The sequence below is a fragment of the Colobus angolensis genome, unplaced genomic scaffold, assembly GCF_000951035.1.
Source record: "Colobus angolensis palliatus isolate OR3802 unplaced genomic scaffold, Cang.pa_1.0 Scaffold143, whole genome shotgun sequence".
NCBI classification, from domain to species: domain Eukaryota; kingdom Metazoa; phylum Chordata; class Mammalia; order Primates; family Cercopithecidae; genus Colobus; species Colobus angolensis.
In genome coordinates this window covers 182,405-200,035 of record NW_012114522.1, presented here as the reverse complement: position 1 = coordinate 200,035, position 17,631 = coordinate 182,405, and the positions used below count along the sequence as shown (strand labels likewise).

Genomic DNA, 17,631 nt, shown 5'->3' with positions numbered 1-17,631 from the left:
ACCGTGCCTGACAAAAACACAAATCTTAAGGGACAGAAAATAGATGAGTGGCTGCCTAGGAGTGGGGGCGGGAACCAGAGGTTACTGCAATGGGCCCAAGGACCTTTGGGGTGATAGAAATGTGATAAAATTGAAGTTTACAATACACTCAAAATGAGTAGGTTTCAAGAAATGTAAATTATACCGCCATAAAGCTATTAGAAAATATGTTTTAAATTCAAAGCCTGGCCAGGCACGGTGGTTCACACCTGTAATCCCAGCACTTTGGGAGGCCGAGGCGGGTGGATCATGGGGTCAGGAGTTTGAGACCAGCCTGGCCAATATGGTGAAACCCTGTCTCTACTAAAAATACAAAAATTAGCTGAGTGTGGTGGCATGCACCTGTAATCCCAGCTACTCAGGAGGCTGAGGCAGAAGAATAGCTTGAACCCGGGAGGTGGAGGTTGCAGTGAGCCGAGATAGCGCTTGGGCAAACGAGCAAGACTCTGTCTCAAAAAAAAAGAAAAACAAAAAAACAAAATTCAAAGCCTGGGCTGCTAACTCAACTTCCAGGAATTCTCGGAAAAAGAAAATTATACACAAACATTTATGTACAATAGTTAACTGCCAAAAAAAATTTATGTAAAATTTTATCACAACCACATAGTAAAACAATGACCCATAACTAAAATTACTGTTTCATAAGACAACAGAAAAATGCTAATAAAATATTAAGTGAAAATTGTCAGGTTACACAATTGCATGTAATTTTGACCCCATTTTGAATAAGAAACTCATAAAAAGTATACAGCAAAATATTAACAGTGATTACTTCCAGGTGGTAGCAGAATTGAAGGTGGTTTTTTTCTTCTTAGTGCCATTCTCTATAGTCCAAAATTTTTACAATGAAAATGCTTTACTTTTTACAATGGATGGTTAGTATTTTGTTTTTTTAATTATAATTTTAGACTTTTTTGGATTTTTTTTTCTTGATAGTTTAAGAACAGAATAGCTGAAATGAGCTCAGATTCAGGAATACTGTTCTACATCCTTTGAATTCTTCCCTCTCTTTCCATTCTCGTACCTTTTAGTACTTCAACCAAAAAAGTAAAAGAGATAAAATACTGGTAAATACCTAATTAATGATGCTGCAGCAACATGTCGCACCCTGGGGTCTTCATCCCCAAGCAAATGGATGACAACATTATTGAGCACTCGTTCTTGCAGTTTTAAAAGCTTTAGAGAGAAGGATAATAAAAATAAACATAATCTTGTATTTGACTAAATTTTAGGTAAGATATTTTGGAAAGCTAGTGAGAAAGAACTCAACATTGCTAGACTTAAATCCATATGACACAATTATAACTTTCATGATATAAACTGTGAAATAAACAGATCTAAAACATGACGAATGCCTTTAGAGAAATTCCACAAGGAAAGCCTCACTTTCACCTCCTTGAAGGTAAAACAGCATCTCACAAAAATAAGCTGCTTACCCCTGTATAATGATGAGCCCCTCTGTGTAAGTTTTCTGCTTTTGCCTCCAAGAAGCTCACCAGCCTAACAAAAGAGCACATTTAACAATGAAATCATTTAGTTACTCAGTAAACACTTACCGCCAGCTTGCTTCAGAGCAGTCTCAGTCAGGTGCCCTGGAAAGCCCTTGGGCAGCACTTACTCAAGACAACAGAAAAGGCTGATGGCTTTAAATAAATAGAGGTGGCATTCCTCTCACAACTCCAGACTCAAGAAGACAGTACTCAGTAAACTGTTTTTCTTTTTCTTCAAAATAAATACTATTTCAAAAGACTCTGTAAGTCCCGTACAGAATTGGCTCAAACCACAGAAGGGGCGAGCTGGGCCCTCCATAACCTGCTATCTTGCTGCCCACTCACGCATGCTCAGCGTCCCTCTCTATGGGTAGAGCCAAGAACAGTTCCAGATTTATAAACATTCTAAGGATTAAATAACCCACAAGCGCTCTATAAAAAGTGGGTTGGGGGGAAAAAAAACACCTGAATTATAAAAATTTCCCTTCTAAAATAAAGTACTGACAAAAAACTTCTCCTGCCAAAACTTTACTCTCAGAAAATGAAAGTTCCAACACAGCTCATGTTTTTTTTTTTTTGAGACGAAGTCTCGCTCTGTCGCCAGGCTGAAGTGCAATGGCCACGATCTCGGCTCACTGCAACCACAGCTCACATTTTTTAATTGCAACAAAATATAAACCAGTTGTCTTACCTAGGTTCAGTATAATGATGAGTATATTCTTTTTAAACAAGCAGAATTAACATAAGCTACATTTTTTAAAAAGTTTAAGACAAAGATGAAAAATTCTAAGCTCTTTTATTCCTACTATCCAGAACACTTAAATGACTAGGACTATCCAAAAAAAAAAAAAAAACTACTCTTCTATTTATCTTTTAAAATTCTAGGCCAGGCATAGCGGCTCATGCCTGTAATCCCAGCACTTTGAGAGGCCAAAATTGGAGGATCAATCGAGCCCCAGGAGTTTGAGACCAGCCTGGGCAACATAGCAAGACCCCATTTCTACAAAAAATAAAGTATTAGCCAGTGTGATGGCACACACCTATTGTCCTAGCTAACCGGGAGGCTGAGGCAGGAGGACCACTCAAGTCCTGGAGTTCAAAGCTGCAGTGAGCTATGACTGTGCTACTGCATCCAAGCCTGGGCAACAGAGCAAGCTCATGTCTCTAAATAAATAATAAAATAAAATAAAATACACGCATAGGGCAAAGTTCAGCAAAAAGCCACTGGGAGGAGAAAATCACTGTCATCTACCTAAACCACTCAGATTTCTGATGGACAGGGTACTTGATAGCATCATTCCTTAAAGCAAGTGACCCTAGGACTTTCGATTGAGCTTAGTTCATGAAATCTAATGGACGTGACTCACTTACCTGAAGTCGATCTCCGCAAGGGTTTCCAGAAGCTCTGTCCTCACCAGCCAATAGGAACTGTTCCTCAGAGTCAGCACGTCGATGATCAGCTGCAGTCCTAACTCACTGTAGCTGCTGCTGCAGAGACTCATGACACAGTGCTGGAACACAAGGTCCGAGGTAAGAGGGCAGCAGGTTAGTCCCACTCAGTACCCACGTCTTGACAGTTTGAGAACTGTCAGTCTTCAACACACGATGTTCTGGGTTTAACTGCAACCAGGATGTTGCACTTTTCCCACACCTCTCAAGAACATTGATGGTATATATTTTATCTCAGTAAATACTAAGCTTAAAAGTGAATGTGTCCCTTTCACATAACTGGTTCTTTTTTTCTTCCATTTCTGCTTATGTCATGGTTTCAACTCTCAAACGGCAACTTCACAAACATTGATCAGTTACAAAGGGGCCTGCCGCACAGCCCCAACACCGCTTCTAAATAAATCGCAGACCAAGGGTAGGAACAAGGGACCTACACCAAGGACCACCCCCACTATATCACTATGTACTCCAAGGCACGGGAAAACAGAACAGGCCCCTACTGCTGTACCCCTCCCCTGCAGCCTCAGGCACCCAGGGGCACCATCACATGCATGGCTGACACATAGACCCCCAGCTAGCCACGAGACTGAGCTGTTAGCACACTTCCTTCTGCTCAAGACAGACACAACTGACTGAAACAAAACCTGGAAACTAGGGAAAAATTACTGTCAGGCATGATATTTTAAAAGGGGGAGGTATCGCACAAATTTGACAATTCTAAGCTTTTTGCTTTGATTTTTACTAGTTAATTTTGACTCTTGTTGACTGGCCAGTTGTGACTTACAAGCCAGCTGGTATGGAAAGGTTCAACATGCTATCACTTAAAGAATTGGGGCTATTCCACTTCATATAAACACAGAGGTTGAGTAAATAATCCCTAAGGCTCACTTTAACTCTTACTATACTATGGGCCTAACACAGTGGTTTTTGGGTTTTTTTTTAATTCAACTGATTATTATTACTATTATTTTTGAGACAGTCTCACTCTGTTGCCCAGGCTAGAGGGCAGTGATGCAGCCACGCCTCACTGCAGCCTTGATCTCCGGGGCTCAAGTAATCCCCCCACCTCAGCCTCCCGAGTAGCTGACACTACAGGTATGCACCACCACGCCCAGCTAATTTTTTTTTTTCTTTTTAATTTTCTGTAGCGACAGGATCAACCATGTTGCCCATAGTCTTGAACTCCTGGGCTCAAGCAATCCTTCCACCTTGGCCTCCCAAAGTGCTCAGTTTACAGGCGTGAGTCACCGTGCCCAGCATATTCAGCAGACTTTACATGTAATGACAGGTTATTTCTAAATATATCCTTTAGGAAGAGATCTATTTCAAACAAATATTCTGAGAATTAAAACTTAAACTGAAGTTTATGAAGCATTAACTTTACTGGCAATGTTTTCTTTCTAAAGCTGAGAGATGGATACATGGTGGATATTACTGGTTACAGCTTTAGAGTGTATGGAAATATTTCCTATTAAGCTCCAATTTTAATTGTAGCAATGATAAAATGTACACTAAGTGAAGAAATGGTTCCACAGAAGATTATGCTCACCCTCACAGCTGTACAAGCCAGCTTGCAAGTAACAGAAGACTCATCCTTCAGTGTTTTCCGCAGCAAAGGAATGCAATCCGCCAAAGAAAATGTATTTCCTAACCAGAAGAACAAGAAACAAACATCATTATGTAAACTTAAACCTTAGTAAGGATATCTAGAAAAAACACAGCTGAAAAACTGGCTATTACCTGTCAGGGTTCTAATGGCGCCCATCCAATCTCCCACGTGGAAGCGGGACCTGCTGAGGATGGAGCAGATGAGGGTCCCACAGAGAATGGCAGTGGCTCCTCGAACCTGTGGGTCTCCATGATCGATGTAGTTCAAGATATCTGAGACAAATTGTTCCTCTGTGGAGATAAATTGCCCAGTCATGGAACAATTTCCTACTATCAACTTTCTAACTCAAAACAAAAGCTTAATTCTCAGGAAAGAGAAAAAGGTGTGAAGAGAAGATCCAAATTCAGAAATGACTTCACTATAATAACCCTAAGTGATTAAAAAAAAAAAAAAAGTTTCAGGATTTAAGGATTACAGATTCATCATATTGCCAATATGTCCTTAATACCACAGACTTTCTGGATTATAATTCTAGGTTGTCAGATAGTAAATCTGATTAAAATTCCAGATTCCACTTAAAAAAAGATTAGAAAAAACCCTATATATAAACCTTACCTCACATAAATTCAAAAACACAAGTGTGCCCTCTCACCCAAAGAAAAAGAGAGAGCGAGAAGGCGCCATAATAAGCACGGGCAGGGTGGAGACATGGGTCCACTGCTGCCTCAGCCAGTCCTGGTTCCCACTCACCCTGAGTGTGAATGCCTGGCCTGGCTGAGTGTGACTCAGCGCCACCATGACCATGCACAATTTGTGCTTTAGGTTTAAACCCGACGCGTATATAAGTTGGCTCTTACGTGCTGAGGTTTCTATTTTTCTCCCCTATGGGTTTCATCTAAAGAGAAACCATGAAACAAAGAACTTCACTATTCATGTGTTTTCTGAAGAGCTACAACGCGGGTCAAATATCCCAAATAAACTCAAATCACCGCTCTAAAACTAATATAGTCAATACTGAAATCGTTTTTACAATAATGATTAAATCTGAGAAAATAAGATGTGAACTTTTAACATACCAGGGTATTCCGTGGTGTCAAGAGGAACTTTATAGAGTTTGCTGAAGAAAGATTCCGGGTGGAGGGCCACAGCTGCTCCCACACAGCTGAGGGCCAGGGCCTTCACGCTGACCCTCACATCCCTGTCCGGAACCAGCACTGCAAAGACATCACCCAAGCCACCTTCAGCCTCAAACAACAGATTGTTTTCAAATGAACAAAACCAGACCCAATAACCTACCTGCTCCCATCATTTCCTCCCTTCCCCTTGGCTAGTGAAAACCAAACTCATCCTCAGATTCTACTGCCCTGCTGCACACAGTACATAGACGGGCACCAAGTTGACCTCTGAAACCTAGTTATTTCCTTCAACTCTGCACGTCCCCTTTTGTACTCACCATTTTTTCCCCCTGTTAGCAAAAACGAAGCAGATAAAAGGCGGACACAATGGACAAGAGGTGCGGAATCATCATCATTGGACTGTCCGATGTCACCTTTGATGCGACAAGGCTAGAAAAGAGACAATGACACTTGTTTGTCTCATACTCAACCAATACATTCATGCATTAGTTCATTCAACAAATAGTCCTAGAGCAGCACTTACACTGGGTGCTGGGGATAAAGAGATGCCCTGGTCTGTGCTCATGTGCACACCTGACTTCACAGAGACCATGGCCAAGCAGAAACCGACAAGTCAGAGGCCGCAGGACACAGGGTCATGGGGCTGTGGCAGGGGATAAATGCAGCATGCAGGGAGGGTGGGCACAGTAAGAAGGCACCTGACACTAGGCATTCAGGAAAGGCTGCTCTGGAAGCAAAGCATGAGTGGTCTTCTACAGGACAAGCAGAAGCTACTCAGGGAAAGGCAACAGCCTGGGGAAGCACAAAGCTAAGAGGAAGTGGGCCTGGTAGACAGGGAGATGCCGAAGGCTGTAATTCTGATTGCTGGGAGAAACTGTGAAAGGCTATTCCTTGCCCTTGAGGAATTAAAAGTGAAGACAGTTACATTTACATGTAAAAAGATAATATAAACAGAGACTTTTAAAACAGTTCAATAGAACCAAAACATGAAACGGTGCAAGGCCATACGCAGCCATCAAATGAATGGTTCAAGAAATCAGACAAGGGGCCGGGCGCGGTGGCTCAAGCCTGTAATCCCAGCACTTTGGGAGGCCGAGACGGGCAGATCACGAGGTCAGGAGATCGAGACCATCCTGGCTAACACGGTGAAACCCCGTCTCTACTAAAAAATACAAAAAGTAGCCGGGCGAAGCGGCAGGTGCCTGTAGTCCCAGCTACTCAGGAGGCTGAGGCAGGAGAATGGCGTAAACCCGGGAGGTGGAGCTTGCAGTGAGCTGAGATCCGGCCACTGCACTCCAGCCTGGGCGGCAGAGTGAGACTCCGTCTCAAAAAAAAAAAAAAAGAAAGAAAAAAGAAATCAGACAAGGAAACATTCAGTACAGCATAGATTTCTCTGGGGCACACTCTCAAAGGAGGCAGGACTCAGGCAATTCTTAACGCTGTGGGTAGCACCTGGAAAGGCGGAAAACAACAGGCCTGGGAAGAGCTGGTATTTAAAGGGGAAATTTAAAGGCCCAGGGATGGGAAAGCAATAAAGTAGAGAGTAGCCAGGGCGACTTTACATCCTCACACAAGCTCAGAATCTACACCAAGTTGTCTCAAGCCTATGTCCCTCACCTTGTTTTCTTGATCACCCGGTTCAGTAGCTTCATCTCTCAACACAAATTTATCAACACTGCTGTCAGAGGGCTGCCTGCTGTGACTCATGTTTTTCAATAAATGTGCTTGTTGAAGGGCTTTAAAAACAGAGAAATCAAGATTAAGTGACAAATTTCCACTTAAAATACAATTATACATTTATGCTAAGATAACTCAAAAGCATAAGACTTAGATCAAGAAAAAGTATGATTATTCCTCAATTGGTCATTTTCTTTTTTTTTTTTTTTTTTTTTTTTTTTGAGACAGAGTCTCGCTCTGTCTCCTGGGCTAGAGTGCAGTGGCCAGATCTCAGCTCACTGCAAGCTCTGCCTCCCGGGTTTATGCCATTCTCCTGCCTCAGCCTCCCGAGTAGCTGGGACTACAGGCGCCAGCCACCTCGCCCGGCTAGCTTTTTTGTATTTTTTTTTTAGTAGAGACGGGGTTTCACCGTGTTCGCCAGGATGGTCTCGAACTCCTGACCTTGTGATCCACCCGTCTCGGCCTCCCAAAGTGCTGGGATTACAGGCTTGAGCCACCGCGCCTGGCCCAATTGGTCATTTTCATCAGCTATTCAGAACTCAGAAAACAATATCAAAGGATTTCTTCTTGATAGCAAAGATATACTTAAGATGTCCAGGGCTGAATACAAGACCACTTTGTAGTGCGTCCCCTGTGGTCCACATACCCATGGAAGAGTTCCTGAAGGCCTCCGAGGCTGCATCAGGAAGAACACCTGTGGCTTCCTCATCTTCATCCTGGGGCTGTCCAATCTGCAGGCCCAAATACTGGTTGTCGGTACCATCTAACACCTAAATGGTTCAAGGGGGGCTGTGAGAATTTTGAAGTGTGATCACCAAGAGACAAGCCCTCCAACATGGAAATGCAACGAGGAAAGAGCACATTTTACACACAGAACACAAATGTACTCATCTGTCATTTATTTCCATGCGCAGAAATGTGTGCATGGAAACTGCTAAGAGCTTACTGATCACTCATTCCCACTACATTATGAAAAGTTCTATTAGCTCTAAAAACTCCAAAAATATTCCAATGTGGACATTTCTTTTTAATATAAAAAAGAAAAAACCCATACAAAAATATTTGTCTTCACAAACAAATTTTACAGCAAGTTGGAAATACGAGGACAAAGCTTTTAGACAAAAACATAACAATATAACAGGTTATCTCCTAAATTGCAAAGACTAAATCTACTAAATTTAGGGCATGGTATTTCATATGTTTAGCCATCAGCTTGGGGCATGATTCCACATCACAAGTTGTTCCATGTCCACTTGAAATGTCCTGTGTAATTTACCTAAAAAAACTGAGCAATGGACTCTAAAACTACCAGCAAATTATTACCAAAATATTATTTTATTAAGTTTGCTAACTATTATACTATTAAGTAAAACACTCAATGACACAAATGTTTTAAATTAAAATCAGAATGTAAAAGCAACTCCATTTCTGGGTATTTAGCCAAAAAAAATGGAAAGCAGAGTCTCCAGAAGATATCTGTACACACATGTTCATAACAGCACGATTCACAATAGCTAAAGCATGAAAGCAATACAAGTGTCCATGGACAGAGAAATGGAAAAGCAAAATGTGGCCTATCCATACAATGGAATAGCATTTGGCCTGAAACATTAGGAAGTTCTAACACAGGCTACAACATGCATGAGCTTTGCGGACATTATGCTAAGTAAAACAAATACTGTGTGACTCCTAAAGTATATAAGAACCTAAAGTAGTCAAATTCAGAAGACAGAAAGAAGAATGGTGGTTGCCAGGGACTTGGTGGGGAAGGAAGAATATAGAGTTCAATGGGAACAGAGCTTCAGTGTCACATGATCAAAAGGTTACACAGATGGGTGGTAGCGACGATTCCATGACATTAGCTGTATACGTAAAAAATGGCTAAGAAGGTAGATTTTATGTTACACATATTTAACCACAGTCTTTAAAACTAAAAATAAAATGGAGTATAAAACAACACAGACTTGTACCAAACGTTATTAGACTATCCATGAGGGTTTCTTGTCCACTGACTCAAGAGATTAGAGGTCCTTACACCTATGCTGCTATAAAATGGGAAATGTTGTAAAAGTTTTTTGAAAAGCCAAAAGTTCTTAAAATAATGCACAGTATTAATCACATTTCATTAAGACCACAGATCTGTTTATAATAGGCTCCTTAAGGATTTTTAAAAATAATTATTTAACCAGGGCCCAAAAAGGCCTTAAAAAATGTAAAATGCACTCAATTTTAGCAGAGTTCATATAATCAACTATTCCAATTTTTTACCTCAGTGTTCAATGGAAAAGACACTAAGCTGTTCCCTTCAGTGAAGGTATCAGATGAGGCCAAGCTCTCCATTAGTGATCTAAGCTGTGCTGTCATTAGGGGTATTAGACAAGAAGACAACAAGCAGGAGGGTTCAGGTCTGGGTCTCCAGGGAAGAGCTCAAAAGATGGCAGACAGTAGGGTTGGGCATGGTAGCTCACAAATGTAATCCCAATACTTTAGGAGGCCGAGATGGGTGGATCACTTGAGGTCAGGAGTTTGAGACCAGCCTGGCCAACATGGTGAAACCCCGTCTCTACTAAAAATACAAAAATTAGCTGGGTGTGATGGTGCCCACCTGTAATCCCAGCTACTCAGGAGGCTAAGGCGGGAGAATCGCTCGAGCCTGGGAGGCAGAAGTTGCAGTGAGCTGGGAACGTGCTACTGCACTTTATTTTTTTATTTTTATTTTTTTGAAACGGAGTCTCGCTCTGTCACCCAGGCTGGAGTGCAGTGTCACGATCTCGGCTCACTGCAACCTCCGCCTCCTGGGCTCAAGCAATTCTCCTGCCTCAGCCTCCCTAATGGCTGGGATTACAGGCACGTGCCACCACATCCAGCTAATTTTTGTATTTTTAGTAGAGACGGGGTTTCACCATGCTGGCCAGGCTGATCTCGAACACCTGACCTCAAGTGATCCGCACACCTCGGCCTCCCAAAGTGCTGAGATTACAGGCATGAGCCACTGTGCCCAGCCTCCACTGCACTATAGAGTGAGACTCTGTCTCAAATAAAAAATAAAAGATGGCAGGCCCTTCTGCCCACTTACAATTTCAGAACTGTCTGAAGGGGTGACAGCTGAATCAGGCCCTTCGGTGGTGGTCTGGGAGCTGTCGCTGATGGGCGAGGAGGCCTGGGTCCCATCATTCAGGTCCATGGCAGGGTCAGATGGCACAGCGCTGACCTGGCTGGAGCTGTGGCTCAAGATATCCTCCTCATCCCCATCAGTGGCAGAGCTTGTCAAGTCACAGCTGGCCAGATCCACTGAGTCCGCCTGCAGCGTGTGCTGTGACCGTGGCTGCTCTGTGATGATGTCATGACCTGATGACCCTGGAGTGGAAACCCCTGAAGAAGTAGCCAGCTCTCCACTGATATCATCCTTCACTGAGGCTGCAGACAGAGAAACACTCATTTGTCAAATGGCGAGAGAAAACATTCCATATGGAATCAAAGGCTTGCAAAATAACAAAAAGTTCCACTATCATCAAATGTTTTAACTGCATAACATCCTGAAGACAGTGAAATGCAGGACAGCAGTGCATCCTTCAAGTACCACTCACACTGCCTCTCACTACAGTACCCCTGTTAATAAAATAAGGCTTATCAGAAGGTAATATTCTCAAACGGTGTTTCACTGCAAAAACTGAAGTTCAAGTTCTTAACCAACGACTCCAAGCCTTGGCTAGGGCAATTCATAAAGACGTTCGTAATTAAGGGGCAGCCTAGTCAGGGGCACAAAACTAGGCGGTCACAGACATGCAGGTCCTCTAAGCAAGCAGTGGCAGAAACAACTGTGAACTCATCTCTCTGGGGTGAGCTTGCCTTCTTCCAAGATCTCCACTCCAGTCCTATTCTCCTGGAAGATAAACTTCTAACACATTTTCCTAGTTGACTTTTTAAATTACCATTTAAAAACAAAAAAGACTATATAGAAATCATGGCAAAAAGGTCAACATGAAGCTGTTGGCAGTGGTCACTCCTGGGGCAGTTGGGTTGGTAAGCCTGTGAGCTTTATACTAGTCTAGATCGCTGTGATGTTTTATTGTTGTTTAATTTGTGGAATCAAAAATAAAATCTATTTTTATTTTGTACATAAATAATTACTACTAGAATTATTCAGATTTTCCTCCCTAAATATTTAAGTGTTACTTTCAGTTCCAGCTAAAATATTCTTTTAGATAGGATTATACAACCAAAACCACCCTCATATAATCCAGTTATTAGTACCTTAAGTTAATCCTCATCATTTATAAAGTACACAGAGAATTTCATTAGGTAACTATCTGTAACTGGCCAGGCAGAGTGGCTCACACCTGTAATCCCAGCACTGTGGGAGGCTGAGGCAGGCGGATCACTTGAAGGCAGGAGTTCAAGAACAGCCTGGTCAACATGGTAAAACCTCATTTCTACAAAAAATACAAAAATTAGCCAGGCGTGGTGACGGGCACCTATAGTCCCAGCTACTTGGGAGGCTGAGGCAGGAGAATGGCTGGAACCCAGAAGGCGGAGGTTGCAGAGCACACCACTCCACTCCAGTGACATTGGGTATCTGCACTGGGTGACAGAGTGAGACTCTATCTCAAAAAAAAAAAAAAAAAAGATAACTATCTGTAAACAAAGGCAGATTCTTTCAAGTTAAACTATCCATAGGCAATTTTTCAGCCCATTTCCAACCCCCAGCATAACCCATCCAACTCATGAGACGTTTCGACGTGCCATCTCCTACTCACAAAGCCCTATGCTTAAGGAGTATAAACCTAAATTTTAAAACAGTCTAAACCACAGAAAACAGCAAATATATGATGCAAACACCACAGACACACAAGCTTCAGAGTATTATGAAAGAAGCCCAAATATCCCCCATTTAAGCAACCTGGGTCTACTGCTGCCCCCAGTTGTGCTGTCCACTAGGTGCAGGGGGACAGGCAGGAAGGGCAAGGGGTGGACGGCAGAGAGTGAAGGTCCACACCAGTGGCTAACTAGTGAGAACTACCTGCAAAGGCAGAGCTGCTGACATCCGATCTCGATTCAGAGTCATCCTCCAAGGCTTCTTCTTCTCCTAAGAGCACTTTGCCTAGTAAATAATGTACCAACATTCCTTTAGTTTGCTAAAAATAAGGATTTCAAAATTAAGTAAATGCACTCTAAAATGAAACTCATAAGAATATTTAATTTACTCTAATATGGTTTATCATCATATGTAAGTATTTTTATACCTCTATAGTATTAAACACAAAGAATGTAGAGATGTTATGTTTAGAATGCTATTAAAGTTAATAAACCTATATGGAAAAAGTTAAAAGCAATGATTCTCAAAGTATACCACAAAACATTTTAATAATTAATATTTATTGATTTCGATTATTAAATAATCTATAGTACTACTTAAACTTAAAAATAGTAAGTTTTAACTGTAAAGACCCAATGCTACTGGCCTTTGAAATATTCATGTCATAGCTCCAATGACACACCAGAATTTATACATAAAACTCTAATACCTAAAAGTCACTTTCATTTTATTATCTTTTAATTTTCTTGACTTTATGATTAACAATCAGAACTCAAGCATTATATGATCTGGAAGGATGAAATAATATTTCACTTGAAAGTTCTAAAAATATATTTTATTGTTCATCTTCAGAATTACATTAACGAGAACAAATGAAACCAACAGTCTTAATATGATTTAACTGAACTCATTAAATCTTTGCGGCTACATTACATATTAATGTCATTAAATGACACTATCAAAATAATTATTGGAAATTTCTAATTTCTGTTCTTCAAAGAATAAGTCAGAAGTATGATAACTTCCACAAACTTACAATGATGTGACATTAAAGGTGAAAAAAATTAGCAAAGGAAACCCAAAATCTAGGTTAAATTAACACAGCAACTTGGCCTATCTACTAAATAATAGGAAACTTTATTACAAACTAAGTTCTTTTACCTTGAGAAATCAAATTAAATGCCAAAAAGGTGAATTCAGATCTTAACAAAAGCCATCTCTATCTTCCAAATCAGTGGTTTGCAAATATGTTCCACAGAGCCATCCCCAGGGTAATTTCCTCGAAGGCACAAGCAATAGGCTGCCCTCAGAAGAGAGGCTCCAGGACACCCCTGCCACTTGCACCCTAATCCTATATCCAACACAACTCTACTTTCATCTGTCTTAAAATTTGGGCAGATTGGCCGGGCGTGGTGGCTCAAGCCTGTAATCCCAGCACTTTGGGAGGCCAAGACGGGCAGATCACGAGGTCAGGAGATTGAGACCATCCTGGCTAACACGGTGAAACCCCGTCTCTATTAAAAAACACAAAAAAGTAGCCGGGCGAGGTGGCGGGCGCCTGTAGTCCCAGCTACTCGGGAGGCTGAGGCAGGAGAATGGCATCAACCCGGGAGGCGGAGCTTGCAGTGAGCTGAGATCCGGCCACTGCACTCCAGCCTGGGTGACAGAGCGAGACTCTATTTCAAAAAAAAAAAAAAAATTTGGGCAGATTTCACTTAAAAAAAGGATTTTCCAGCTATAGCAAAACAGTTTGAAGACACAGCTCTAAATGGGGGAAAAAATACCAAAAAGGCTTAAAAGAGACAGGATATAGCCCATGTCCTAGCCAGAAGAGGATAAACTAATCTTAACAAAGTGAACCAGCCACCTTCTTTTTCACTGCCACTGGAAAGAGTGACTAAGAAACAAAGAAGTGTCAGAGTAACTGACTAAGTCTGAAAATCTCTCCTAATTCAAGAATATAGAGATTAATTTTTCCTAGACTCCTTTTGGCTTTTCAACAATGTTTCACTAAAATCTCAAACTTGATTAAGTATCTCATAATGTGATGACCCAAATATTATAGATTCCAAGTTCTTTCAAGAAATGTTTACTTAATTCAATGAAGGCTAGAATGTTATTCCTGTTAAGATCCCATTCAATACTGCAAATAATATTAGGCATTAGGCTCTCAATTAAACACTCAAATCATGACACAAAAAAGGATCAGTCTTTTAAGATTTCAAAACAGAAAGTGACAGCAATTGTTTTCCTATGCAAATCCCCACTGGAAAAGAAAATAACTGGCATTGCAAAAGATAATATGTACCAAAACTATCAGAAACACTTTAATAAAAGTTAAGCTTTATCAGAACATTCTGATATGCACAAAGTTAGATATGGCTGAAAAATGATAACCAGGTCCAAATTAAAATAGCCCAACAAAGGAAACTTTTTTTTTGTTTTTTTTAACGACACGAGGTCTCATTCTGTTGCCCAGGCTGGAGTGCAGTGGCATGATCACAGATCACTGTGACCTCAAACTCCTGGGCTCAAACAATCCTCTTGCCTCAGCCTCCTGAGCAGCAGCAGAGGCTACAGGCACATGCCACCATGCCTGGCTGTTTTTTTGTTTGGTCTTGTTTTGGTAGAGACCGGGTCTCATGACGTTGCCCAGGCTGGAAAAGAAGCTACTTAATAATATTCCTGACTAATACTAAACAAAATTCACTGGGAAGATAAGTTAACTTCATAAAATATAACAACACATTCCCCAAGGCAGGTATGGGCAAACTACAGCCTGCCTGTTTCTGTAAGTAAAGTTCTACTGGAACATAGCTGGCCAGTAGCTCATGTATTGTCTACAACTGCATTCCTGCCACAGGGCAGAGCTGAATGGTTGTAAAAGAGACCATACGGCCCATAAAGCTAAGATGTTTACACTCTGTCCCTTTACAGAAAAAGTCTGCTGACCCCGAACATTAGAAATTGATGATGCATTCAAAATTTATGACAAAGCAATTCTGATACGAAAGTAATTGTTAAAAGCCACCCTATAAAACTATTCAGGCCTGGTTATCAGATTCCAGCAACATTCACACATATAATCACTCCACTGAGAAGATATATACATACATAGAGTCCAATACAGTATTACAAGAAATACAAGATACATTACATTACAGAAATACAAGGAAATCAGTAAGATTCAACACAAGACTCTGATTTCTGAAATAATCACCTTTTTGTTTTCTTGAAAGGACAGGGCTGCATGAGGAACCCCCTCCAGCTGTCAATCACAGAAAGTGACAGATAAAGTAACAAGCTGATAAAATCTAGAAGAAATGTGAAAATCTTCAAACAGCTTGATTCAACTTTAAAACTAGAGAAAATGTGAACGTATTTCCACAGGAAGCACTTAACATCACAGTTCAACATTTTAATTTCAATATGAAAATTACATTAACATTCAAATATATAGTTCTAAAGATATGACCTAAGAAGTCAAAAAAGCTAAGATAAATTGCATTTTAAAAGCCAAATTAAAAGTATTAGAAATCTCAGATTATTGGGTAGACTAACAAGTATAACTTTTCATTAGCGATGAGTATTTCCACTCATTATTTGTAAGGCATGCATTCCATACAGAAAAAGATTCTTCAGTGTAAAGGACAGGAAACAAGGCAGATTAATATTTCCTGCTCACGGTTCTGGGAAACATTTATGCTCACACGAGGCAGCAACGAGACTTCAGTCAGACTCTCTCTAATGTGGACACTGTGAGTAAAGGCCACGCTGCACACGCAGTGCACTACACCGACCACGCTGCAGTGGCCTAGGAGAGGCCAGAGTCAGCAAAAGCTTATCCATAGCCTGCTAGGCACCAGACCCAGTGGTAGAGGCTGGGATTCAGAGATTCCCACCCACTCCAGCTCCCAAAGGCAGCTCTCATGCCAGAAAGGACCCACTAAGCTCACTGCTCAGGGCAGCACTGCATGGTGGGACAGGGCCCAGCCCCAGGCACATGGAGAGGAGCTGACTGGGCAGTGGAGGCAGACACAGAGCTGGGGACAGAGGGATTTTCTAAAGTCGGGCCAGGAAGGAACTCTCAGATCCCTCTGACGACTTACAGTTGCCATTTCTGGCAAATTAACACAAGGATCCTAGAACTATTTTCCCTACTGTTTTCATTTCTCAGCAACTGAAACGCCACAGGAGGCAGTCAAGGTAGAGAAAGAATCAGGAGGAGGGGCTTTAAATGTGTGGCCTCATTTTGCCACCTAACCTTCTAAACTTTAATTCTCTGATTTTTAAATTTTGTTGAGACAGCATCTCTTGTTCTGTCACCAGGCTGCAGTGCAGCTGCCATCACAACTCACTACAGCCTCAACATTTTGGGCTTAAGCAATCCTACCACCTCAGCCTCCAAAGCAGCTGGGACTACAGGCACGTGCCGCCATGCCCAGTTTTTGTTTTTTTTTTTTTTTTGGAGAGACAGGGTCTCACTTGGCCAGGCTGTCTCAAACTCCTGGGCTGAAGTGATCCTTCCAAAGTGCTGAAATTTCAGGCGTGAGCCACCACACACAGTCCAACTCCCCTATTTATAAAATAAAGATGAAATCTGTATTATAAGTTTTGGCAAGGAAGATGCAATGCAGACTGCTTAGCACAGGGCAGGCCCATCATCCATAGAGGGTAACTAGTATCACTGAAAAGTTAATTGTAAGAGTAGACCTTACTAATAACTTGCCTATAAGTTCCACAATACTCCCACTACGGCTTCGGCCACCAGACTCCTCCTTAGCAGCGGTGAGCTGCCCAATGCCGCCCACTGTGGTCAGGGCTTGCAGAAGCTCGGGGGGAGGCGTTCTGAAGAGCTGCTGCAACAGCTCCAGGGCTCCGGTCACAACATTGTGGTCTTGGTGCTGTGTATGATGTAACGTCAGTTCATAAACCTAGAAACAGAGAAACACAGGTGTTCTGGTCAGGTTTATAAAATGCATCCTAAGCTTCACTTTTTTTTTTAACAGGACTTCGTTGGCAAAGCTTACACCTTAATTTCTCCCCCTAAATATTTCCCTATCACTTCTACCAATGTGATCATTACCTTCCATGATTTTTTCATTGTTATATTCATTCCTTAAAAATAAATGGAGCACTTCCACTAAAGAAGCAGCATGAGAATGAAGATCTCTATTTCCCAAAACTGGTGACTAGGAAAGGGGAAATAAAGTCCAGCATACACTGAGGGAAGAGTTAGCTTGACACACATTTAAAAATCAAAAAACACTATTATGAGTGCCACTGAGAAAGAGCTACCAGACATTTTAAAGGCAGTATGCCAGGCCGGGCGCGGTGGCTCACGCTTGTAATCCCAGCACTTTGGGAGGCCAAGACAGGCGGATCACGAGGTCAGGAGATCGAGACCAGCCTGGC

The 17,631-nt window shown here is 41.6% G+C and overlaps 1 protein-coding gene across 1 annotated transcript in view; it reads right to left on the bottom strand.

Annotated features, from left to right (window-relative positions):
- HTT (huntingtin) overlaps positions 1–17,631 on the bottom strand; it is a 188,082-nt gene that overhangs the window by 120,015 nt on the left and 50,436 nt on the right. The window contains exons 8-20 of the mRNA XM_011935439.1: positions 16,946–17,150; positions 15,437–15,484; positions 12,421–12,501; positions 10,477–10,817; positions 8,047–8,170; positions 7,341–7,459; positions 6,041–6,152; positions 5,664–5,801; positions 4,719–4,877; positions 4,528–4,625; positions 2,901–3,040; positions 1,476–1,539; positions 1,115–1,215 (exon numbers count right to left, since the gene is read on the bottom strand). Of these exons, the coding sequence (XP_011790829.1) occupies positions 1,115–1,215; positions 1,476–1,539; positions 2,901–3,040; positions 4,528–4,625; positions 4,719–4,877; positions 5,664–5,801; positions 6,041–6,152; positions 7,341–7,459; positions 8,047–8,170; positions 10,477–10,817; positions 12,421–12,501; positions 15,437–15,484; positions 16,946–17,150 (1,730 nt within the window). The remainder of the gene's footprint in view (positions 1–1,114; positions 1,216–1,475; positions 1,540–2,900; positions 3,041–4,527; positions 4,626–4,718; positions 4,878–5,663; positions 5,802–6,040; positions 6,153–7,340; positions 7,460–8,046; positions 8,171–10,476; positions 10,818–12,420; positions 12,502–15,436; positions 15,485–16,945; positions 17,151–17,631) is intronic.